A 26416-nucleotide genomic window follows, 5' to 3' on the forward strand; every position below is an offset into this window, starting at 1 on the left:
TTAATGACTTAAATTTTCAAAATTAGCAAAAAAAAAAAAAAAAACACTGATTCGGGGCATGTGAGTGTGTGAGACAGTGTTTGTATCCACTGAGCTGCGCCTGAGCCAAGTTATCATATTGTAAACATGCGCTGCCCTCTAGTGGTTAAAAACAAAGAAAAACCCAGACTGTTTAAATTCTCCTGGTTTTCAGGAGCTTCAATGTGTGTACGTGTGTGTGTTTGTGTGTGTAAGAGAGAGAGTTTGAAAGGGAAGGCTGGGAGGAAGGTGTGAGGGTACATGCAGCATCCAGGGTGGGGCAGAAGGGCAGCAGAGATCAAACGTTAGATCCCAAAAGCCGGAGGAAGAGCAGGAGGAGGAGGAGGAGGAAGAGGGAGGCGCCGGCCGACAGTCTCTACACGGGTTTGAGCAAGTTCCAAAAACAACAAAAAAAAAGTAACTGAGCAAAAAATGAAAGGAGAAAAATGAAGAAACAGGCTGCTGTCATGCCTCCCGTGTGGTTGTGCGCCACCGCGGATCCTCACCTGGAGCTTTTTTTCCGAAATAGCCGATAAAATGCGAGTACAGGTCCTTCAGGTGCGCGTCCGAGGCGGCGGCTTTTCCGTGGCTCTTCGGTTTGGACAGAGCGTGAGCCACAGATTTATAAACGCCACCCAACAGGGCACCCTGCTGGCGGGAACGCACCACTTCCCCATCCTCGGACGCCTCTCTGATCTTGGTCGTCGGTCCTGCTCCGGGGTGCGAGTGTGCACTGAAGTGCCCCAGGCGTCGAAGTCGACTTTTCCAGTAAGCTTCTTTGGGGTCTAGAGGGTTCAGGAAGTGCACCGACTCTGTGGACGGACGGAACTTGACGTGGACTCCACCTCCTGGTCGTTTTTTAGTCCGAGGGCGGAGCCCGGAATGTGGGGCGGAGTCTACATCGATCAGGCGCTCTGTTGCGTCTTGCCGATATAACGGCTTCGGATTGGTCGCTTGCTCTGTCTCGCACTGCTCTAAGCAGTCATAGAAACTCTGATCACCTGGCTCTGGCTCCTCCTCTTTTTCCTCTGGACCTGGCTCCACCTCCTCCAGGGTGAGGTCATCCTCTCTTCCTCCTCCATCAGGTAAAGTGGGTGTGGTTGTGGATGTGGCCTCCAGAAATGTCCAATCCGGGACGAAAGTGAGTTGAGGCTCTGGTACCTGGCACAGGTGCTCGTAGATGCTATCAGCTGCTTCAAGGGAGTGGGCAGGGCTGTGGGAGGGGCAGTGGGTGGGGTCAGTGTGAGAAGGAGTGTCAGAAACAGGAAGTGCACCTTTCACGAGCGGCTCCATGATGTCCGAGGTGCTGCTGCTGCGAGGGAGCGGCGTCTGATCCACTTCGGCCGAGACGCAGAACACCTCGCCCACTGGACTCTCCTCGCTTTGGGACGAGTGACGCGCACGGGGGGCTCGGAGAGACGGAGGTGGGTCCTCCATGTCTACACACACACACAAAATCATACTGGTGAGAAATGCAGGAATGTGATTTTATTATAACATATTTATTGTTCTACAACATGCACAGAATAAAAACACATGCAACCACACACACACACACACACACACACACAAACTGCAATCAATTAAAAAAATAATAATGAACTGACTTCGGTTCTTTTATCACGACTCACACTATCAGCATCAGGGTGTCTGCAATTTTTATTACTGAATTTGTATTAATGCATTAAATAATCAGCCAAATATATCAACTACTTATTCTTCTCACTGATAACTCAAACTCTAACTGATAAACTCATTAAAAACTATAATACAGTATATAAATATTTTTATATTTGAATACAAAATGATTTCAAATCCTCTCAGTACACATGTAGTCAGAAGAGAAAAAGAAAAGAGAGAATCTGTGGATTTGTGGACACCCCGCTGAAGATCTGTGTCCGAGTCTGAGCATGCAGCGCGCTAATGCATGCTTTTCATCACCATCAATCTTACACACGCACGCACACACGCATGCATGCACGTCAAAAAAAAACAAGTGTATAAAATAAAAACTTGTTCATGATTTTCTGATGGAACCACTCACTTGTTGTTAATCTTTATAACTACTGAATTTAAATAATGTTATAATTAATTTATTATAGCATAAAACATGAACTTGTTTAGGCTTCTTGGTTTTTTATGGCTTCAGGGACACTACTCTGATTACCATGACTCAAACCACATGGGTACACAGTAAGACTGAAGTCCCCGCCCCAATCCCTCTGTAACTAATTGCATCATAGTCCCCGCCCCCAATCCCTTTGTAACTAATCAGATCACGGTTCCTGACCCAATTCCTTTATAACCAATCAGATTACATGCATTGCCCTCAATACTTCTGCAACCAATCAGATAACAGTTACACCCTCTAAATTTAGCCATCATATTCCACTATTATAAACAATGCTCGTTATTTCCAGCAAAACACACACACACACACACACACACACACAAAGAAGGATGGCTGACCAGAAACAAGGGTTAGTGCAGGCAGAGAAGAGTGAAATACACACACACACACACACAGGTGCAGTGGGCGAGCCGGCTGTACCTGACAGCTCGTCAGCTAGGGGAGTGAGGACAGAGTCAGGAAGGAGAGGGTGCACAGGGTGGATTAGCACAGGAGCACTTTTAGCACTGCGGATAAACGCCGCCGATAACAGACTGTCACCCGTCGAGCGGCTACGCAACGCTACAACACACCAGAGAAAGAGAGGAGAGACGGAGAGAGGGAGAGAGGGAAAGAGTGATGGAAAACAGGAGAATCAAAGAGAGGAGCAAAGAGAAAAGAGAGAAAGAAGCATGTAAGACAGAGAAGCAGATAACAGTGAAAATTACTCAGAGAGAGAGAGAGAGAGAGAGAGAGAGAGAGAGAGAGAGAGAGAGTGTGTGTGTGTGAGAGAGAGAGAAAGAGAAGGAGAAAGTGTAAGAGAATGATGGATTGATGACTTATAAGAAAAGGAAAAAAAGAACAGACTGAAAAGTAGTAAGTGATTGAAACAGTAAGAGATTAATAAAGAAACACAACAGAAGGACTAAAGCAGAGAGCGAGCGGTGCTGAGGAGTGAGGATCTGATCAACACCACCGGGAACACAACCAGGGTCTCTCCATCATATGCTCTTATTATATCTGTGTGTGTGTGTGTGTGTGTATATACTCGGCATGTGCTGTGTGTGTGCGCGGGTTTTTTTGTGTGTATGTGTATACAGTATATGTTTTGCATGCTGTGTGTTCTGTGTGCAGTTGCGCGTGTGTATATGTGTGTATGTTCTGCGTGCTGTGTGCCTATGTATGCATGTATGTGTGTTCTGTGTGCGTGTTCTGTGTGTGTGTGTGTGTTTTGCATTTTGTGCGTCTGTGTGTGTCCATGTGTGTATATGTATATGTGTTTACGTGAGTTCTGTGTGTGTGTGTGTGTGTGTGTGTGTGTGTGTCAGTGTAGCATGGTGAGTGTATCAGATGACGAACCCACCGATGGTTTTCTGCCTGACAATGCTCCTGGCCTTCTCGATGCCCGGGGAGCCGGCGGTGGTGGCGCTGCGTTGCCTCATGGCTACGGTCTGACCTGGAGGATCACGACTCCATCCTTTAGAGAAGGAACGATCCACCACCATCTTCTGACCCTCATGAGCGCCACCTGCAGGAACACAAACACACATAATTACTATTTATTTACAGCTAACTACAGGTCTGCAGGGAATTACCTGTCAGAGTCAGGAATCATCCCATGGAAGAAAGAAACCAACTACAGGATCCACGTGTCGCCTAAAGGGAACTACAGGTTACCTACAGGAACTTTAAGTCACTTATAGGATCCAGGAGTTACCTGAAGCAACTATGAGTCATCTAAAGTAATTGTGAGTAACTTGTGGGATCCAGGAGTCACCTGTCAGGTCCGTGAGACACCTCCAGGAAAAAACAATTACCTACAATAGCTAAGATTCACTTGTATGAGCTACAGGTGACCTGAAGACAAGAGTTTGTGAACGTGTCAGTGTGTGCGGCGTGTGTGATATTTAACGTGTGTGCTGGTATTACCTTTGCCCTTGTGTTTCTTCAGTTTCTGTTCGCTGAGTTTATCGAGCGGCAGCTCGTTCAGGTCCAGGCTGTACAGGTTCCGGGCCAGTACCTTGGTCAGGGTCTCCATGGTGAGGGACCACTCCGTGACCAGTTCCTCCCAGCAGGTGAGAGAGGACAGCACGGAGAGCAGCTCGTCCCACAGGTCCCGAGTGATAAAGACGTTCAGGTTCCCTTTAATCCACGCCACAATCAGAGTCTGGGCACCGACCCGGGGCACAGAACACACCTCTCACTTATTATTATTATTATAAAAATAGACCAAACATACTTCCATGACCTACTACAAAGTATAAGTGCGTGCGTGTGTGCGTGTGTGTGTGTGTGACTGTGTGCACCTGAAAAATGGCTCCTGCTAATCGGCCGGACAGCGTGCTACTCTTTTTCCCCTGGGGCATGATGGAGGGAGGCCTCTTCATCACACACTCCGTCACCCTCAGCAACACCAGCAGGATCTGCTCCCTGACACACACACACACACACACACACACACACACACACAAACTGTGAAATGAAACTCATTTAAGGTTTTTTAACTTTCCTTTCTGGAGTGTTGTATATAACTGTTGCTATGGTAACCGATCAAAAGAAAGTTCTCAGGCTGTTCAGTTGAACACAATGGTACAATAATTACTGTTAAGTTTTTATTTCACTGAAAATAAATCATTGTGGACGTTACTGTCTGATTCATTATTTTATTCAGTTAATAAACATTTTGTATGTGTGTGTGAGAGAGAAGAGGAATAACTGTTACCAGCTCTATGTGATTATAACAGCATATGTTGTATTCCTGTTAAACCACAGAAACCTGACCAATTATTACAATTTATTACTTATTAAATAATATACTGCTTTTATCCATTTCTATAAATTTAAATGTCATATTTAATGAAATATTTCTTACAAAGCGCTGACCCTGGAAACCCCTTTCATACTATACAGGTTTCGTGACCCGTTCGTTATCCATCAGTGAGGTGTCCCCTGTACACGTTTCTGTGAGTGAGCTGTTACTATAGACACAATAACCAGTCAGAGCGAGAGGACGGCTGCAACTAACGACTATTTTGATAATCGATAGATTTAACGATTGTTGAAACAGTTAATCCGATTACAGATGACGCAGTTACTCAGTAGCTCTTACTTACAGTAGCCACCAGCTTTTACATTTAGCATGAGGTTGTTTTTTGCATGTGGTACCTGACAATAAAGATAGTAAAAATGAAAACCTCATTAAAACATGTCTTTTAATGAACATTACTGATTAAATAAAATCTATAACCAATGAAAAGCAAAGTAGTAGATATTAGAGAGATTTTTGCTTGTGAAGGTGTTTGTCGTGGCGCTATTACACATTTACTCCAGTAAGCCTCACACGCCTACACGTCAGGGCGTTTACAGTCCGTGTGAGAATCAAGCGCAATGACGTCAGGAACGATTGGACAAGTAACTTTGTTGCCAACTGATCCGATTATTGATTTTAGTTAATAACGATGATTAATCATTGCATTTCAATCGAAAGCATTAATATAAACCTGCCAGATTACGTTGTTACAGAGAATTAATCAACACCTTCTGACCAATCACTGTGTAGAACTTTGTGTGTGTGTGATTGCTGTACCATGTTTTCTGGTCCATGTTCTGGTGCATGACGAGGCTGCGGTAGATGTTGAGGACGCGCTTGGACATGTCGATTTGTTCCTCCAGCAGCGGCTTCAGCTCGTTCGCCGGCTCTAACAGGAACACGTTGGAGGAGTTGATGATGAAAACCTGCGACAAGACCGGAGGGATAAAAGATGACTTCTGGATATATAAAAATTACTGTGTGTGTGTGTGTGCCAGTGTTTGTTTATGTACCTGTAGTGTGGACTGAACTCCGGCATGTACACAGTACTCCAGCATCTCACTGTCCTTCATCACTCTCTCCTACACACACACACACACACACACACACAAAATAAAGCACACATTCTCTATAATCCAGGATGATTATTAACAGGTCATGTCTCAATCTGACAGATAGTGTAACTGATGATGTTAAGTTCTCATGGTGACCTCATGGTGGTTCTCCGGGCCCTGTCCTAGAACCGGGTCCTGCGGATCGAGATAGCGCTCGTCCTCGTCTGGTTCTGCCATAAAAGGAGGCTTTTCCTCCTGAGTGATCCACTCCTGATAGACACGCACCACCTTACGCATCGCTGCCGCCTCGCACATCGGCAACAAGAACGCCTGGATACACACAGAGAACCAGTTCATGGACTTTGGTGGGCGTGGCTAAACACAAGCCAGATGTCAACATGCTTGGTCATTAACATCTGCTTGGCTGATTGAATTCAATCAATCATTCATTCCATTTAGAATGACGCGGTAGATTTCATTGCTCAAACAGAAACTCCTCTGGTTACCTGTCTGAAGATCTCTGTGATGAAGTTGACGTTGGTCCTGGAGGAGTACAGGACGTTCTTCACCACCTCTACGGCGCTGAGGTTCTCTCCATCCATGCTGCAGAGACTGGACGAGCTCGGTTCTCTCTCTGTCAGAGTGCTGGTGTTGGAGTGAGACTGCTCCGGTTCTCCTCCTCCATCCAGAGCTGCAGCTCGAGGAAAAACTTCTTCTGAACGCATGGCCAGACCGGCGGCTGCTCTCTGGCATGCACACACACACACACACACACACAGAATGTTTGTGCTCATTCAATTTATGGAATCAATAAATCCTGACAGGTTACAACACTTGACTCAATCCAATCTGTTTAAGATTCATTGAGAAAACGATTCAGTGCATAACTTAATCTCACAACAATCAACTCTGATTTGAGTCAATTCATTGAATTCTGAAACCTATTTTAATTAATTCAGTTGAATAATTCAGTTATCAATGCATTCAGTTAAATCAGCTAAAGTGGAACCTTGGATTACGAGCATAATTCGTTCCGGAAGCGGGCTCGTATTTCAAAACACAAAGCAAATTTTATGGAAATAATGGAAACTCAAATTATTAAAAAATAAATTATATTTATATAAAAATAATTAACACAAAATATAAAGTAAAAATAAAAAATTTTTATCTTTAAAAAAAGTAAAAGTAAATCCTGACAGATAAGTGTTTCCAATTATGCGCGCAGGCACACTGTGTGTGTGTGTGTGTGTGTGTGTGTGTGTGAAGCTAGAGTAAGAGGAGAGGAGAAATCAGACACTCCCCTCTTCTAGTCTTACACAGTAACCCTTCTTCCTCTTTTATTTGAGTTTTTCACACACTCAGACACACACACACATTAATGGAAAGACTGTTTTAGCAGAAAAATTAAGTTAATGACACTCGCGTGAGCGACACACTAACGGAATCAGTGCTGCACACACGTGTTATAATAAACAGTACACCCGCGCTGTACACACACGCATACAAACACAAAATAATATGTTTTACATGCACTTGTGGTCACAGTGTTATAGTAAACAGTACACATGTGCACGGATGTTGATTATACCAGTAAGAGACGCGCACTAAGACGCAGCAGGGGAGACGATTACCCACAATTCCGCAGCACAAGAGAGAGAAAAAACATTGGCTCAGTTGTGATCAGCTCACACTCGGCGTCAAAACAAGAAGTGTATGCGTGATATATGATACTTGGTACTCGCAAACCAAGACTTGGTTTTTTTTTTTAGTCAAATTTTAATACAAACCTTTGCTCGTTTTGCGGAACGTTACTTGCAATCCGAGGTTTCACTGTACCTGATTCTTATGGATTGAGTTCAGTGCATTCTGAATTCTTATATTTCAAATCAATTAAATTAAATTTAGCACTGCTTAAACAAACTTGATTGATTCTATCAGTTTGATACTAATCAACTCTGACCCTTCAATAGTCACTTCACTAGTGTCCTGAAATCTCAGACTTCAACATGATGCTTTCTGTCTGTCTGTCTGTCCATCAACCTGTCTCAGGTAAGTGAAATGTCAGAAGTGAATGGTTGAATGCTGTTAGAATTAATATGGAATGAATATCGTAGAGTAGCAGATGAACTGATTTGATTCTGGAGCTGATCATATAACTGATCTGGAACAACATATTTAATGTTCAGTATTTAATGATTCAGTGTGTCACAACGAGTTAAATTTCACAGATGCAGGTCATGCATCTGAGATCTAAAACAGTTTATTAAAGACCAGGAACTATGTGTTTGTGTGTGTGTGTGTGTGTGTGTGTAAACAGTCTGCCTATTTCCTCTACATGTATCACATAACATTAACTTCCACCTTTCAATCATTGCAAAACTAGTTTACGTGAGCGTGTCGTTTTGGCCTACTTCCTACGGAACTCTTGCACTTCCTCTTTACAACAAGCACTCACGTTACGTTCCACCCTGGTTACCTGGATGTTCTTGGGCACAATCTCGCCCTCCACCCCTGGGATGTTTGTCGCCGTGTTCGATTTGGGTTCCAGCCAGAAGGACACGAGCCAGCGGATGAAGATGACCCGAGCGTTCAGGTAGCTCTCTTTAGTGCAGTACAGAGCCTCGTTAGTGTCAGGGTCCCTTTTTACAACCACGTAACACGGCTTCGGCCTCATCGGAGGAATGTCTGTAGATACAGAGAAGAAAGAGTGTGTAAAATAAATGAATTAATAAATAAATAAAAATGTTACAGACAGTGAAGCAGGCTTCTTACCCAGGATGGGGGCATACAAGCTGGTCTCTTTGGAGAAGTTTGGGAAGATGTGAGGAAGATAAAACTTCTTAAAGTTGGCGAAAAGAAAAGCGAAACCCTTCTCATGGTTCTCTCTACACCTCCACTCCAGACTCTTAGCCTGACACACACAGACACACATTTCTTTGATCGGGGGTGTGATCAATACATTAATTAACATTAATTTACAGATGTGATCGCACGAGAAACTCACACGCTCCACTTTAGTTTTATTCATTGTACAAATTAATATTAGAAACACACTGCCTGGCCAAATCAAAACAAAACATGCACATCAAGATTTTGTTCAATCACCTTTAGCTTTGATTACAGCACACAATGTCTCTATGTATTCAGTCCATGTGTGAAAATAATTGCTCGTGCTCCCAGAACCACTTTTTCATAATTTTGGTCCTGAAATATGGCCGTTCCATCAGGGAAGAAAAACCCCACAGATGTGATAACCTGGTCATTCAGTACATTTAGGTTACATTTTAATGCCACATAATGTTCCTAAACCTGACTAACTGAAGCAACCTCAGATCATAACACTGCCTCCGGGGCTCAATCTGGACTCATCGGACCACATGACCTTTTTCCATCACCCAAAAATCCAATCTTTATGCTCCCTAGCAAACTGAAGCCTTCTTATGGGGACACAGCTATTTAGGCCTAAACCTGTGATTTTTCATCACACTGTGTGTATGTGTGTGTGTGTGTTACTTTCACTATTTAATATAGTTATAGTCATAATATGAAGTTCTTTTTTTTTTTAACCATGGAACTTCTGCCTTCTTTAACCTACTGAACTCCAGGCATTTAAGTACGTAGTCCCCGACTTACTAACATTCGAGTTACAAATTTCCTATACTTCAGGTTTAATGATGGAAGTAGTTCACATGTATTGTACATAAAATAGACACTGCAATGCAACAGATACCAATATTTACAATTATATACAATATTTTTAGTGTGTAAGTGAATGTATAAAATGGCCAAAGTCCGGGATGTTGTACGTGTGTGCGTGTGGGGGTGCGGGAAAAATGAGTCGGCCCAAGTGGACAATTCAGCAATATGCTTCCAGGTTTTGATAAACTTAAAAAACAAAACCGAAAGTGGCTCCCTTTTCTTCTTGCTGCCGTACTTGCTAACATTCTTGGAACCCATGGTGTTATGTCTTCACTAAATCTTGCAAAAACAAAACAAACAAAAAAAACGCTTATACCGAAACTGCTTTGTATTGCCGAGGCAAAGTTCTTTAAAAAATTTAATTCTTAAGTAAAAAATTTCTAAGGCTGGTCGTTATAGGATATCTATAATAGCATACCTGGTGCCTTTTTTTGCCAGACAGAGTATAAAAGACAATTTGTATGTGTTATTCAATTATTCCACGTCTGTGTCTCAAATCTTGGACTTTAACAGTCTATAACAGTAAATCTGTTAGTGTTTGGATTAGATTAGGTAACACTTTTGAATTTTCAATGTAAGACAAAGATCATGACATTAATCATGATGACGACAGAAAGGTTTTTAGAGAGACTGAGCTCATCAGTGTGGTTAACATTTAACCAGAGAACCTGATGGACAGAGAAGGTTTAACTTCCCTGATGGACTGTTAGAGCTCTCGGTCAGATCTGGGTGTGTCTCTGTCCCAGGTCCTTGGCTTTCTCTGTGTTTCTCTCGGTGATCTGCGTGTCCGACTGACTATTAACTTTAGCGCAGTAGAAAAGGACAGACCACCTTCTTACATACATGCATGCACACACACACACATACACACACACACACCTGGTTGACCATGTATTTCAGTAACGCCTCCAGAAAGTAACCGGTCAGATCCTCCTGAGCTTTATCTCCAGACTGGGGCAGAACCAACGGGCTGATCTCCTCAGGAGTCACCTGAGCTGTATATACGAACACACAAAAATCTTATTGATTTTACTAATTCACAACGCAGCTTTATACACAATGTCCTTTAACAGCATGTTTCACTGTCTTCCTGCAAATACAGAATCAGCTGAAAAATTTGTATACACACTTCAGTAAAAGAAAAACTTGTATGAATATTTTGGCACTAAATTTATTGCTATGTGTTATAATATGATACATACAGTGTATATTATTATATTACGATAATAATATGATAATACCATTTCTCTGAAGTTTAAATAAGGGTGGGGACATACACCCTTATACATGCAGAATATGTGGTGTAAGCCTAGCTGACCCCACCCTTATTTTCCCTGCCTGTTTATTTAGTGGTCGGACACGTTGCTCAGCCCACACCTCAAAAAAAAAAATAAAAACAACGGCGCTCTTCAAACCCAGGTTATTATATAACATACATAGTATACAGTATTTTCCAGGGAGAGGAAGATGATGATGATGGAGAGACACACCCTCGTGCAGGACGAGTGTGGGGTTGATGATGCTGTCCAGGGTGCGGGGTGTGTGTTCACACTGAGGAGCCGGGAATCCTGGGATCAGACAGGCGAAGATCCACAGCTGCTCTCTCAAAGCGTTATACTGCAGAGCCTGGAGCCAGAGCAGGAAGAGACGCACGCCCTCTCTGCGGATCTACACACACACGCACAAGGTCGAGAGGGTCATATCTACACATATACATAAGCGAAAGTCAGGAGTTATGTCTAGTAATAACCAGAGCATTACACAGAACCAACAGTGCGTGGGGTGTCCATGTAGTTTATTCATTTGCATGTTGTTACAATATCAGTTCCATCATGATTTTCAATACTTTTCTATACTTCCTTTTTGCGTGAGACAAACTTGACTTCTGTTGTTAAAATCATTTCTTAATTTTGGTTTGTTTAGATGCAGTTTTGTGAACCTCAGTCCTAGTTCAATATTTTTTTTTTTTTGGACAGAAGAGGCTTCCTGAGACTAACTTCATTCTAACTAACTGTACTTGATCAAATAAGTTATCTTTTCTATAATAACAGCTCATTGCCATGTCGACAGTGAACTGTTAAAATAGTCAATTAATTAACTTTTAAATATTGTTTTAATAAATAAGTCAATTTAAAAATAAAAAAAAAGAAATAAAATGTTTCAACTTTCAATTCAATTAAACTGTAGAGGATTTTCTTTTCTTTTTAACATCCAATTCACCATTTTTTCTGTTCTTGCTGGATATCAGATCAGTCAGATTTCTAATCAATAATACTACAGAAGTCTACAATATTGGGATTTTTTTTTTCTTTTGTTGAAAAAGTAAATAAAACCTAAAGTGAGAATTAAGAATAAATAAATTATGTTTAATGCAGATGACAGTAAGAGCGAGTAAGTAAGCTGCACCTTCAGGGAGTTTCCAGTGTGCAGGAGTTTCTTCAGTATGAGACCTGTGTACATACAGAACGCATTATAAATACATTACACACACACACTTACACACACGCACGCACGCACACCCACACAAACACATTAACAGAAGGAGTGTTAGAGCTCTCGGTCAGATCTGGGTGTGTCTCTGACCCAGGTCCTTGGCTTTCTCTGGGTTTCTCTCAGTGATCTGTGTGTCCGACTGACTATTGACTTTAGTGCAGTGGAAAAAGGACAGACCACTCTCTCTCTCTCTCTCACTCACACACACACAGACACACACACCATTAACTCTTTCTGCAGTGATTTCTGTCCTTACTAAAAGTAGATTTCTGAAAGACCATTTATAATTATTTTATTTAATGTTGAATGGCTAAACAGGAATAAAGAGAGAGAGAGAGAGAGAGAGAGAGACGGAGAGAGAAAGAAAGAGAGAAGCCGTTTACAAACACAGGATCTCAAACATTTCATGCTTCTAATAAAGTGACAGTGTTCTGCCAGATTCTACACTACATCAACTGATGTGTTATATGACCCAGGGTTGCCAGATCACACTGACAAATCCTACCCAGGCAGTGCTGAAACCCCGCCTACTCTGATTAGAAAAAACATAAAAAGTTATTTCAGAATCTGTGGTAAAAAATATAAACTCAATCAAATCAAATGCTGACTCTGAGAAAACTGGATCATGGCTGTTTGCTTTCACTCATGAGAGATAGAGAGAGAGAGAGACAGAGAGAGAGACAGAGAGAGACAGAGAGAGAGAGAGAGACAGAGAGAGACTCCTCACCGATGCTGTGAAACTGCCAGCGTTCGTGAATCCGCTCCGGCAACAACTGCAGTATTTTCTGTTTAAAAAACACACACAAAAATATGTACTTTCTAAATTAGATTGTGCTTTATAGTATTAATTATTTAACACACGAAAACACATAGCAAGTTCCTTCTAAGCAGAGTGAGGAGGAACTTAGTGGCCTGGTTTCTATCTAAAGTATTAGACTTTTTATAAACACAGGTGTGTGTGTGTGTGTGTGTGTGTGCGCGAGTGTTTGTGTGCGCTTTTTTTTTTTTTTTTTTTACCTCAAATATGAACAGAATGGAGTCGAGCTCTTCCCTCAGTGATTTATGGCCTGGGCAGAGAACAGAGGCACGATTCAGAAACTGATCGATTAAATAATGAATTCCGGATTCCAATGAGACTCATGAACAAACACTGTTAAATAAATACTTATTAAATACTTGTGCAAACTCAAGTGTGTGTATGTGTGTGTGTACCTTTCTGTTTCAGGTTCGCTTCAATACTGACAAAGTTCTCGAAGAAGACATAATAGATGTGAGAGTAATTCTGGTCAAAGAAGTGTTTCAGTTCAGCCGACTCAGCGTTTTCTACAAACACACACACACAAAATAAATAAATACAAATTATTATAATGTTATACATAAATATATTTATATTTTTCACACACACCCACACACACACACACAAAGGAATCAGACTCTACACTCTGTTCACTCATTAGCACTTAGTAGACAAACAGGAAATTACATCATCACCCTGGAGATTTTCTCATCAAGAACATCAGACACACACACATGTGTGTGTGTGTGTGTGTGTGTGTGTGTGTGTAGGTACACAAAATCATAATGGCATTTATCTCTGTAATGCATGCTCCCTGTTGCTCTCTTACAAACACAAACACACACACACACACACTTTTGTAAAATGTTTTGTGTCCATCAGGAAGCTGAGGCACTCGAACAATCTCCCACAACGCTCTGTGTTTCTCGCGCTTCCTGCCCGTATCCCGGAGGAAACGCTCCACAGATCCACCCAGAACTAGAGACCCCCAGAGCCCCTGAGGTTGGACTTAGCCCCGCCCCCAAGTCTCATTTAGACCACAAAGGATCATAAAGTTAATAAAATAACTGAACAGAATCATTCATAACACTTTATAAAGAGGCACACAGGCCACGCCCACTAGCAGTACAGACACACCCATAAGACACACAGAAGGAGTAACAACATCATCAGTGACCCATCAGGAAACAACACCTGGATTTGGGACACAGCCAATCACACTTTCTCTTACTTTTATTCATGAACTGCACCATCTGTGACTGTCTGACTCTCTATCCATTTTCGGTCATATGTGCATAAGTTTGTAAACCCCAAAACTATTGCTTTATTTTATCTTGGTTTATCTTCAGCTTTCTCACTCATCTTAAAACAGATTCAAATCCCTTTTCTCTTGTAATTCTACACACAATACTTCACAATGACCAAAAAAAAATTGTTTGGTGCGTTTTGTTACTTTAGTAAAAAACTAAAGACCAAAAGATCCTATTTATGTAAGCATTCAGACCCTCTGTAATGGCAGTTGAGCCGTGTTAACTTCATTAGACATAATTAGGAAAGGCAGAAACCTGTTGACATAAGGTGTCACCATAAATGGGGAATGTCAGACTGAAAACAAAGCCAGGAGAGGTTGGGAGGATTGACTGTACACCTGCGAGACAAAATTGTCAAGACACAGATCTCGAGAAGGAGATAAGAAACTTTCTGCAGCATTAAAAGCACCCAAGAGCATAAAAGCCCCCAATCATTCTCAAACGCAAGAGATTTGGGACAATCAACAGTCTACACAGCTCTGGCCACATAGGAAAACTCAGAGAGGGAGCCAAGAACCCAAGGGTCAGTATAAATATCATCATGATGGATACCCTTATGGACATGCGAGAGCCTTACAAAAAGAAAACCATGACTGCAGCACTCCACTTGACAAACAGACACAAGCCATTCTCCAGCTGGGAGTTTTCCAAAAAGCACCTGAATGACTCTCAGGCCATGGGAAACAAAATCCTCTGTCCGCTGGAGACACAAAGACTGAGCTACTTTGAATTAAGAAATTAGCCACGGCGCATCAGCTTATTAAAACCACACCTATAGTATGTGGCATTTGGAAAACTTGGAAACTTTCAGTCTGCACTGTAACTTTAAAATCCTAATTAAAAGAAGAAACATAGATTAATGCAAAAATGCCTTAACAGGATGGGAAACAGCGTGCTGTGCATTATTAGAAATCATAAGATTTATTTTGAACATGACATATCTTGGAGAAATGCATATTTCTGACCCTGGCTCTTCAATAACTTTCTTCTGGAAAGGGGTTCTGATTTATAATTGGTCAGAATTTAATGAATTCTCTATAACAGCAGCTCTAACAGAAGCACAGGTTTATATTAATATGTTGACAACAGAGACATGAACAGCACACGTTCTACAGACATGGAAGTGTTCTGTACGAAGACGTTTCTGTAACTGGTATGGAAGGAGTCTGCAGTGTGAGCACCGTGTAACAGTTAGAGGTAAAGCTGTAAAGCCTCCCATATCTGTGGTGTAAAAGTCGTGATGCTACAGGAAACAAATGTGTTTTCATTACACCACCTCATCACTCCTACTGTGTATGTGTGTGTTAATATAAAACATTGCCGAATTAAATCTGCTCTGTCGCAAACACACTTTGTGAAATAAATATTAATTAGCTGAGGTGTTAAATGAGGTGTGCTGGGAGCTGAGAAACATTACAACTTGCAGGGCACGAGGTTATTCAGGAAAACCACTGGTCATGATCATATTAACACACACACACAAACACACACAACATAACATCATCTAGCTGGAAGTCTTATGCAAACAGTACAAATGCGTAATCGTCTGGTGGTCTGATAGTTAGGTGGTCTGTTAGCATGACCGTCTGGTGGTCTGATAGCGTAACCGTCTGGTGGTCTGATAGCGTGACGGTCTGGCGGTCTGATAGCGTGACGGTCTGGCGGTCTGATAGCGTGACGGTCTGATAGCGTGACGGTCTGATAGCAAGACAGTCTGGCGGTCTGATAGCGTGACCGTTTGGTGGTCTGATAGCGTGACGGTCTGATAGCGTGACGGTCTAGCAATCTGATAGCGTGATGGTCTGATAGCGTGACAGACTGGTGGTCTGATAGCGTGACAGACTGGTGGTCTGATAGCGTGACAGACTGGTGGTCTGATAGCGTGACAGACTGGTGGTCTGATAGCGTGACAGACTGGTGGTCTGATAGCGTGACGGTCTGGTGGTCTGATAGCGTGACGGTCTGGTGGTCTGATAGTCTGGTGGTCTGATAGTCTGGTGGTCTGATAGTCTGGTGGTCTGATAGTCTGATTGTCTGGTAGCCTGGTGGTCTGATGGTCTAACTATCTGATAATGTGACGGTCTGATGATCCAACAGTCTGACAGTCCGACAGTCTAACGGTCCGAGTATCCCACAGCCTAACGGTCCGAGTGTCCCACAGCCTAACGGTCCGAGTGTCCCACAGCCTAACGGTCCGAGTGTCCCACAGCCTAACGGTCCGAGTGTCCCACAGTCTAACGGTCCGAGTGTCCCACAGCCTAACGGTCCGAGTGTCCGACAGCCTAACGGTCTGAGTGTCCCACAGCCTAACGGTCAGAGTGTCCCACAGCCTAACGGTCCGAGTGTCCCACAGTCTAACGGTCCGAGTGTCCCACAGTCTAACAGTTTAAGTGTCCCACAGTCTAACAGACTGACAGTCTAACGGTCCGAGTGTCCCCCAGTCTAACGGTCCGAGTGTCCCCCAGTCTAACGGTCCGAGTGTCCCCCAGTCTAACGGTCCGAGTGTCCCACAGTCTAACAGTTTGAGTGTCCCACAGTCTAACGGTCCGAGTGTCCAACAGTCTAACAGTTTGAGTGTCCCACAGTCTAACGGTCTGACAGCCTAACGGTCCGACAGTCTAACGGTCCGACAGTCTAACGGTCCGAGTGTCTGACAGTCTAACGGTCCGAGTGTCTGACAGTCTAACGGTCCGAGTGTCTGACAGTCTAACGGTCCGAGTGTCTGACAGTCTAACGGTCCGAGTGTCTGACAGTCTAACGGTCCGAGTGTCCCCCAGTCTAACGGTCCGATTGTCCCACAGTCTAACGGTCCGAGTGTCCCACAGTCTAACGGTCCGAGTGTCCCACAGTCTAACGGTCTGAGGTGTGTGAGGACTGAAGCTGAAGCCCGTGGGCCTGGTACAGACTCACCGATGACGATGCGCAGATGTTTCAGTCGGGTCAGGACGTCCTTTTTGGGGTCCAGGACTTTCTGCGTGGACTTGCGCACATCTCCGTGGGGTTTTTTGGAGAACATTATTCCTAAACCGACAGAGACCGAGAGCGCGCGCGGAGCTGAGATTTATTCCTGCTGTAGTCTCTTCCTTAGGGCTGGGACGCGCGCGCTCACAGCGCTGCAGATAAACCTACAGCACGCGCTAAAGCAGGAGGAGAGAGCGACATTACTGCTCGGAGTAACCGACAGAAAAGAGAGAGAAAGAGAGAGAGAGAGAGAGAATATATACCGAATTAATTCCTTGTAGCTAGACTAAAGTCAGCTCACACACACACACATATACAGTACACACACCCCTCTCTCACTCACTCACTTTCTCTCACTCTCTCCTAACTGAACTGATCCCAACATGGCGGACAGAAGCAGGACAAAAACAACTCAATCGATCCCAGAGCAATCGAGCTGATCACTGATATATATAATTCTTCAAGAAAAAATCTAATGTAATTTGAACCTGGAGCATTAAAGCTGACAAAAGTAACTGAATATACATTTTTCCATATTCAACATGTATATTCATTACACACCTATTTTTAGTACATGAAAATCTTTTTTTGTGTTGTATTTAATAATTGTACATATTTGCCTGTGTTATTTCTTTGTTTTTAACTCAATAAGTGGTAAAGAAAAGTGATAATAGCCTTTAAACACGCATACAGTTACTGGTGGCTATGCTGAGTTCAGTAATTTCAGTATTAAATGTATGAAAAGGATGTTTACATATTTCTTCCATTTTAAATGTGCCTTGAATTTTATGCTTTTCTGGTGGTATAAAAATTATGATTATGATATTATTATAGCACTCCTCTCACTGTTCTAGGAGATTTCAATCTACCCTCTGACAAACTCCAATCCTCTTTCTTCTCCCTCTCCTTAACTCTGTCTCTTTAACTCTAAACAGTCGACCTCCCAGGGAATTCTCTTGACCTTGTTTTTTGCGAAATCCTGATGCTCGGTTAAAAAGCTAAAAATGGCCCAGCACTCATTTACCTTTCTGCTCTAATCACCCTACGCATTGCACCACGTTCCCACCAATCCTCCAGCACTGCTCGCCTCGTCCCACCATCTCTCAGGGATCGAGGACGACAGTCATCAAGACTCTTTTCTGTTATGGCACCTAGGTGGTGGAGTAAACCTCCAAAACCTGTTCAGCAGAGTCTTTGATAATCTTTACGCCTCGACTCAAGACGGATCTGTTTCTTCAATACTTGGACTAATTCCCCCCTTCCAAAAAAATAAAACACTTCCCAATTGTGTTTGACTGATGGCAGTTAGTAACTTGGTAACCCAGTGTAAGTATCTATCCAGTGATCCAGTAAACTTCTAAGCACTTTTTGTGAGTCGCTCTGGATAAGAGGGTCTGCCAAATGCCTAAATGTAAATATTCTTTGCTCCTTTTTGAGTTTTCAAATACCCTCCAAGTATAAGAAACACTACCTTGGTCAATCATCTTGGTTTGTTGTTTATAACATCTAAACAAAGTTTCCTCCATTTGCTGTTAAAAATAAAAAGGAATAACTGTTCATGTTACATTTTTAAAAATTTTAAATGTTTATACAGGTAGGACTTTAGTTTTTATACTAAATTCGTGTTCTATCAATTTTCATCCAAGTCTAAAGTTTCATTTCTTTTAAATACCTTTCAGTAGTTGAACTTTTCATCGTTCGGTTACTTGGGTCTACAACAAATTATTGTAAACATCAGGGTCATGCCTCGCGATGTTGTAGGGAAATGTAGTTTTCTACTAGTAGAGACGCTACTGAGCAGAAGGAACCATTCAATATTTAAACACTACATTTCCCATAATGCCCCAGTAGGCGCCAGGATACCGGTCGGCCCTTCGGCTAGAAGCTAGTTAAGCATTTTTAGCCAAACATTGGAAGCGTTGTCTTGGTAGATTCCGCGGGTGATGAGTTTAACTTCCGGAGATTTGAGTTAATTTTAGGTCCTTCCGGTTTTAGGACAGAATTTAAATGTTTTAAATGTCTAAGCGAATGAGCGCGAGGAGCGAGCCTCGGTAGATTTAAACCAGGTAAGTGGCTAACTGTAGCGGAGAGAGCTAACGGTGTGTGTGTGTGTATATATGTGTATATATATAGTCTGTGTGTTTATGTATAGTCTGCGTGTGTAGTATAGTGCGTGCGTGTGTATAGTCTGCGTGTGTGTATAGTCTGCGTGTGTGTATAGTCTGCGTGTGTGTATAGTCTGCGTGTGTGTGTATAGTCTGCGTGTGTGTGTATAGTCTGTGTGTGTGTGTGTGTGTATAGTCTGTGTGTGTGTGTGTATAGTCTGTGTGTGTGTGTGTGTGTGTATAGTCTGTGTGTGTGTGTGTATAGTCTGTGTGTGTATAGTCTGCGTGTGCGTGTGTGTATAGTCTGTTAATGTGTGATGTATGTAGTGTATGATGTTTGTGTATATTGTGTGTGTGTGTGTGTGGGAGGGTGTATCTGTGTATAATGTTTGTTTTGTATTGTGTATGTCTGTGTGTGTGTTTGTGTGTAGTAAATGTATTGTGTGTAGTGTATAATTGTGTGTGTGTGTGTGTGTGTGTGTGTATAGTGTAGTGTTTGTGCAGGTAATTACGATGCCGGTTCACTCGAAGGAGAAGAAGGAGAGCGCTCAGGAGGAGATGGAGGTGGACTACGGAGAGCACGAAGGCAGCAGCTCAGAGGAGGACGACACCGACACCTCATCCGGCTCTGAGGATGGAGAGAGCTCCGGTAAAAAAAAAACGGACACACAGACACGCGCACACACACACACACACACACACACACAGACACTACAATGCCACCACCACTACAGACAACACCAACGCCACATTCCCCTCGACTAACACAGAGTCCCAGCTGCATGCGGCACAGATACCGTGTTCGATACTACAGACAAAACAACAAACTTCATCACCACCAAAACACCCACAGCATCACCAATACCACAAATACAAAATATTTAAAAAAAAACTGCCATGAACACCACAAACAACAACAAACATACAGGGCTGTGCAGAAGTCTTGGCACCCTGTAGGTTAAGGCTATGTGACGTTGTGGAAGTGTGTGTTCAATGACTTGAGCACTCCTGAAACAGCACAGGTGTGTATTCTGTAAGAGTTATAGTAAGTACTGCTGAGTTTCTCTTTACCTTAACCACAGAAAAAAGCAGCGTTCATCAGTTATTACCGATTATTTATTTACATTACGGTTGATATTTTATCTTTTATACAGTAGTAATTAATAATCATCAATAAATAAACTCTTAGTAAAGTTTATTTACTAGAAGTCTATTTGAGTATAAAGTGTTAAACTGTGTGTGTGTGTGTGTGTGTGTGTGTGTGTGTGTTTTATAGAGATGGACGATGAGGACTGTGAGCGGAGACGATTGGAATGTTTGGATGAAATGACCAACCTGGAGAAACAGTTTACAGACCTAAAGGATCAGTGCGTACTCCATTCTGAAGCCACGTTTAACCGTCCTTGCCACGCCCCTGTCCCCCACGCCCCTGCTTCGCATCACACTGCTTCTTACACCCTGCTTTCCATCCACGCCCTGCTCTTTACAACCTTTTCCCCTACTCCTGCCCCTGTTACGTGTGTCCCGTCCCTGTGGTGCAGTATTAATTATCATAAACTAACTTTTATTAATATAGTTCTGATTGTGTGTGTGTGTGTGTTTTCCAGGCTGTATAAGGAGCGGTTGAGTCAGGTTGATGCTAAACTACAGGAAGTGATCTCAGGAAAAGCACCCGAGTATTTGGAACCTCTTGCCAACCTCCAGGAGAACATGCAGATCAGAACTAAAGTCGCTGGTAACACGATACTGCACGCGCACGCACACGCGCACGCACACACACACACACACACACAATGACTTTTACAGAACAAAAAATTCTATTGCTATTGAATTCTGATTGGTCAGAAGCTGCTGATTACTTGTTTGTAACTGTTTTATAATGGTCGACTGATGATGATGATGATGATGTTTGTATGTGTTTAGGTATCTACAGAGAGCTGTGTTTGGAGTCAGTGAAACATAAATATGACTGTGAGACTCAGGCAGCGTTTCAGCACTGGGAGGTTAGCAATATACACACACACACACACACACACACACACACACAGATATGTTTTTGTGTTATATTTGGTGTATCTTGATGACTGTGATTGTCTGTGTGTTCAGAGTGAGAAGCTGCTGCTGTTCGACACGGTCCAGACTGAGCTGGAGGAAAAAATTAGACGTCTGGAGGAGGACCGACACAGTATAGACATCACCTCAGGTACATCATCATCATGATCATCATCAAGAAGTATAAAGTTCAGGATGTAACTTCCAGTCTGTTTGTTGTACAGAGCTCTGGAACGATGAACTACAGTCAAGAAAAAACAAGAAAAAAGATCCCTTCAGTCCGGATAAGAAAAAGAAACCTGTAGTGGTGTCTGATATCCTTTCCAATGTGTTTCCGTCTGTATTTAATGCAGACATTAAATTCAATTTTCATTTATTTAACTTCATGGTGTTCGTGCACAGAATTCAAGCCGATTCTATACATATTATGTTACGATTCTGTCTGACGTTCTTTAACCTGCACACGGCCGTATATCGTTTACATGCTGCATGACCTGGACATCCTGGAGGACTGGACCGCTATCCGAAAGGTGCAGAAATCATCACACTTTTTAATTTCTTTGTATATATATATTTTTTTTTTCAAATAATATGACTTTTAGTATGATAATATAAACAAGCACGTTGTCACTTTTCTATAAACGGTCTATTTTCAGGCAATGGCCACTTTGGGACCTCACCGAGTCAAACCTGATGGTAACGTCTTTACTTTCTTCATCTGAATTGCTGTTGGAGTTTGGTTATATATATGTGTGTGTGTGTGTGTATAAATATATATATATATACATACACAGTATATTAATCATACATGTATACATACACAGTGTAAAATTAGACAGTTTCATCTAGCTAAAAAAAAAAAACCTTCTAAAATCTTATTGAAATTAAAAGTTATTTTATACGAGGGTGTTATAAAAATCATCCACACTCTGTTGTATTAAAACTTCTTTTGGCTGCGCTGACTTATCAGCACTTCCAGTTTAAGGGTACTGTCTCTCCAGCAGTGTTTGGTGTTACACAGTAACACGTTAGAGTACTTGGATTACTTTTTTGATGTAATGAGTAACCTAACGCGTTAAGTCCGCCATTTAAGTACTCAGTTATTCGGTTATATTTTCAAAAATGTAATCCGTTATTCAGACAATTTATGTTATCCGTGAGCCGGACAGCAGTCATTCCCAATCCCTTGTGTGTGTGTGAAAGTTGTCCTACAAGCCCCGTCCCCGATAACCAACCCCCCTCTGTTTATTACTGCCCCTATCTTACCTATGCGGTTTGACTATGAGAGGACCGACGCGCGGAAAGGTGGAAACCTAATTACAGCCCCAAAACTCTCGGTGAATCGTGATGAATCGTAGGGGTTGGCGATATAACCAAAATCTTCTATCATGGTAGAAGAAATTTTCTACCTTGATAACGCTAGATATTTCAATATAGTAATTTGTATCTGAAAATGCATAAATAAAAATTCAAACACAAAAAAACTGTTTTACATAATGTAATTTTAAAACTGTAAATTTAAACTGTGAATTGCTGAGGTTTGCCGCATTTTTTTACTTTGGCCATATTTGTTTGGATGCTTGGATTTCAGATGATAGAAAAGGTTTGACGTGTTTTCACCACTTGCTAAAACAGTGCACTTGCATACCTTGCAAATCACGTTCGTCTCATTTGTATTACTTTTCTTATACCCAAACTAATTCCACACCACGTACGATGGACCTTTACAAGATTCTTTACAATCTCCTCGTTGTTGATTTCGTCACATGTAAGCAAACTCACTGCTGCTGCACCGTCTTCTTCCAATGTCGAAGTGTATGAGAAGCCAAACACATCAAAAGTGGGACGAAACCGTAGCACCCGATTGAACCAAATATCCGCGCGGCCCAGTGGATGGCGTAGCGCGACTATCTGGATAGCGCAGTGGTGATCTGGTTTATTTGTGCAGCCCGGTGCACAATTTTACCCACAATTTCCCCGCTGTAGTTTAGAGTTTAGAATTTTTATTTTCTGCAATGGAAAAGTACTAGTAATGCTGTAATGTAACTGATTACTTATTAAAGACAGTAATTTTGTATGTAATTAGTTACTTTAAAAAGTAACGTCCCTCAACGCTGCTCCCCAGTCACTGCTGTGCAGGTGTGAACGTGGTACATCAGTTCATTTATAAATGCGTGGCGAACAAAAATAAATACCCCACTTCTGATTTGCACTTTTATTCGGTCTGAAGGGGCGGGGGGTACCTGGTGCCGTTATTTATTGATAACTTTGTGTGCGGGATGGAGTAAGTGTTTGGATATTTGCAAAAAAAAGATTTGGACTGCTACTTTAAGGCAGGTGAAAGATTCTTAAAGAGGATCATTACTGGTGACAAGACGTGGATTTGTCACTACGAGCCTGAGAGTAAACTGCAGAGTATGCAATGGAAACGTCCTCAATCGCCAACAAAGAAAAAGTTCAAAAGTCAACCATCAGCTGGAGAATTGATGATTCCCAAGGGCCAGTATCGCAACATTATCAGGAAAAAGGTTCAACAATCAACAATGCTGAAGAGCTGAAGCCCTAACCTCGGCTTTAACGCTGCTATCCAAGGCCGCTGTGATCTTGCATGACAATTCACAGCGTCGAACTTCTGTTGACATTCTACAAAAACTTTGTTTTGATGTTAAAGCTTTCTCCCTATACTCCTGATCTCACTCCATCAGACTTTCACCTGTTCTATGAAAACAGAACTACAAGGATGAAGATTCACTTCTGATGAAGAACTGGAGACAGTGGTGCATTTTCTCATTCCTAGCTCAGCCTAAAACATTTTTGTGAAAGGAATACGAAGGCTTGTTGACAGTTGGACAAAGCGCATGGAAAAGCAAGAAGATTATTTTGAAAAATTATATATTTGTCTTTTCTAAAAGTTAATTAAAATAAATTCTGCAGTCAGAGTGCGTATAATTTTTGACAGTAGCTGTGTGTTTCAGTTTGTTCGTCTAAGAGTGAAAAGCAGCAGCACAGCGCTCGCTCCGAGGAAGGCCGGCTGCTGTACGATGGAGAGTGGTACAGCCGGGGACAAAACATCTGCATCGACAAGAAGGACGAGTTTCCCACCAGGTGCGACTCCAATTGTGGTAAAGTGATATTATAATAAAGCACACACGCACACATGCACGATCATCCACTTCCTGTCTCCGTATCTGTATCTACAGTGAGTGGTGAATGAATTGGTGATGCTACTGTAACCGTGGCAACACCGCATCACCACTAAACCGCTACAGTCTGCCTGCATCCGGTGCCTGAAAACCACTGAGACTTATCTCTCTCTCTCTCTTTCTCTGTCTCTCTCTCTCTCTCTCTCTCTGTCTGTCTGTCTCTCTCTCAAACCATTGCAATTTGAGTCCGTCTCTTTCTTAATCTATATTTTTCTTTCTCTTTCCCACAGTGCTGTAATAACTACTATAAATCATGACGAAGTTTGGTTCAAGCGCTCAGACGGTAGCAAGTCGAAGCTCTACATCTCACAGCTGCAGAAAGGCAAATACACCATCAAACACACCTGAGAGAACCTGTGAGAGAACCATGTCCATGTATTCAACACCTGCTCCACTGCCTTGTGTGTGTGTGTATGCGTGTGCGTTTGTGTTTGTGACTGAGTGTGTATGATGCCCCGTTTTCATTATTACAGATGTTATTTTTCTGTTAATTTTTTTACGTTTTCTGTAAATACACTCCACTCTGATGTGCTGCCACATGGATCAGTGTTACTCTTACCTGTGAGTTTGTTTGTGTGTGTGTGTGTGCGTGTGTGTGTTTTGAGAGAGAAAGAGAACAATGTTTACATCTGTTATAGCCATGTGCCATTATTAAAGTTTCATATCACACTCAGCTGAGTTCTCTTTTAATCGTTACAGCATTTAAATGAATACGAGGGTATGTGAAGACGGCTGAGCTGCAGAGCAGCGTCACAGTGTACTGAGCTTCTGCTGTCATTTCATTTAACATTGTTATTACAAAGAAAACATCCTCAGCATTACGTGATAAAAACTGACACATTAAAATCACTGATTAATCTGTTTACTCAGCAGCGAGCGTCTGGAACTGGCTTTAGGCCTAAAAATTCAAATTCAAGATTCAAATAACTTTATTAATCCCAGAGAGAAATTGCTTAATTTGAAATAAGATCAGATACAGAGATCCAAGATCTAACACAACAGATTCTTCAACCCGAGCCACAGAGCTGCCTTCCTCTAACACGGTGGGGTCAGACTGAATTTAACACGAAGATTAAAATTCATTTTATTCCTAAAGTGGTTTAAATTCCTAAGAATTTTCAGAAATAGATTTTGGGGGGAGGAGAAACATTCTGGATTTTCCCTAACAACAGAAAGTTTCAACTGAATTTTGTAGACTGGATGTTAAAGTAGCTATATTAAATTCATTAAATCTCACATCTGTATGAAAATATTATAATGGAGTTATTATAAAGCAGTCATGGCAGGAATGGCATCAATTTGACTGCACACACTATTCGGAGGTAATAGTAGCACACAGGCGGAGCCCTGGGTAAACATGTCATACTGTACACGGGTAGAGCCGCGGGCAACCTGTATAACACAGTATAACTTTTCCACTTCATTGCATTATATATTCTGCAGTTACTGCACATTATCACATATGCTATATAATATGTTGAATTTTGGAATTAAATTTTTATGTTACCGTGAATCGTAAGGAATTAAGGTGTGAGATTGCGTTTAGATTTGCAATAGATTTCAATTGCAAACTCATAAACAGGTATTGAAAAAACTGTAATATGCCATATGTTGAATTTTAAGATGAACTAATGGTGTTTAATGGTGTAATCTTATCTTCACGTGTACAGACACGAGTTTTATTATATGCATACATATAAACCAATGTATTTAACTTGTACCTTGTAAGTTGCATAATACCAATGCACTGATGTATAAACTACTACATTTACAAATTAAAATTGCATTTTGTTGTTAAGTACCTG

General features: G+C 41.9%; 2 protein-coding genes across 8 annotated transcripts in view; one reads left to right on the forward strand and one right to left on the reverse strand.

Annotated features, from left to right (window-relative positions):
• ralgapa1 (Ral GTPase activating protein catalytic subunit alpha 1) overlaps nt 1-17639 on the reverse strand; it is a 54749-nt gene extending 37110 nt beyond the window's left edge. Inside the window, exons 1-19 of one of the 6 annotated variants that reach the window (XM_053509227.1) lie at nt 17599-17620; nt 17201-17454; nt 13397-13507; nt 13202-13251; nt 12912-12969; nt 12098-12141; nt 11128-11359; nt 10571-10686; nt 8765-8903; nt 8469-8677; nt 6499-6738; nt 6149-6322; nt 5951-6019; nt 5715-5863; nt 4435-4558; nt 4058-4295; nt 3492-3656; nt 2570-2710; nt 525-1457 (exon numbers count right to left, since the gene is read on the reverse strand). In XM_053509227.1, the coding sequence (XP_053365202.1) occupies nt 525-1457; nt 2570-2710; nt 3492-3656; nt 4058-4295; nt 4435-4558; nt 5715-5863; nt 5951-6019; nt 6149-6322; nt 6499-6738; nt 8469-8677; nt 8765-8903; nt 10571-10686; nt 11128-11359; nt 12098-12141; nt 12912-12969; nt 13202-13251; nt 13397-13507; nt 17201-17306 (3298 nt within the window). In that variant the 5' untranslated portion in view covers nt 17307-17454; nt 17599-17620. Of the gene's footprint in view, nt 1-524; nt 1458-2569; nt 2711-3491; nt 3657-4057; nt 4296-4434; nt 4559-5714; nt 5864-5950; nt 6020-6148; nt 6323-6498; nt 6739-8468; nt 8678-8764; nt 8904-10570; nt 10687-11127; nt 11360-12097; nt 12142-12911; nt 12970-13201; nt 13252-13396; nt 13508-17200 lie in introns of all 6 variants that reach the window. The other 5 variants (XM_053509228.1, XM_053509231.1, XM_053509230.1 and 2 more) reach the window with 5 other exon arrangements.
• Nucleotides 17640-19113: 1474 nt separating this feature from the next.
• Nucleotides 19114-25284, forward strand: brms1la (BRMS1 like transcriptional repressor a). 2 transcript variants are annotated; one of them, XM_053510575.1, is made up of 11 exons: nt 19114-19317; nt 19845-20005; nt 20633-20723; nt 20964-21091; nt 21280-21359; nt 21463-21559; nt 21633-21722; nt 21874-21938; nt 22065-22104; nt 24384-24530; nt 24842-25284. In XM_053510575.1, the coding sequence occupies exons 2-11, from the start codon at nt 19870-19872 to the stop codon at nt 24847-24849; spliced, it is 882 nt and encodes a 293-aa protein (XP_053366550.1). In that variant the 5' UTR covers nt 19114-19317; nt 19845-19869; the 3' UTR covers nt 24850-25284. The 2 variants fall into 2 exon arrangements, with proteins under 2 accessions (XP_053366550.1, XP_053366549.1); XM_053510574.1 differs by having other exon boundaries at nt 24384-24513.
• Nucleotides 25285-26416: the final 1132 nt, after the last annotated feature.

The sequence above is a fragment of the Clarias gariepinus genome, chromosome 13 (assembly GCF_024256425.1).
Source record: "Clarias gariepinus isolate MV-2021 ecotype Netherlands chromosome 13, CGAR_prim_01v2, whole genome shotgun sequence".
In the NCBI taxonomy this organism is placed as follows: Eukaryota; Metazoa; Chordata; class Actinopteri; order Siluriformes; family Clariidae; genus Clarias; species Clarias gariepinus.

What these genes read in the sequence shown, in the direction of transcription:
- brms1la (XM_053510574.1), top strand. Translation starts at nt 19,870, where the DNA reads ATGCCGGTTCACTCGAAGGAGAAGAAGGAGAGCGCTCAGGAGGAGATG. An exon ending in GATCAGAACTAAAGTCGCTG is followed by an intron (nt 21,092 to 21,279) that starts GTAACACGATAC and finishes GTATGTGTTTAG; the next exon opens with GTATCTACAGAGAGCTGTGT. An exon ending in TCACCGAGTCAAACCTGATG is followed by an intron (nt 22,105 to 24,383) that starts GTAACGTCTTTA and finishes TGTGTGTTTCAG; the next exon opens with TTTGTTCGTCTAAGAGTGAA.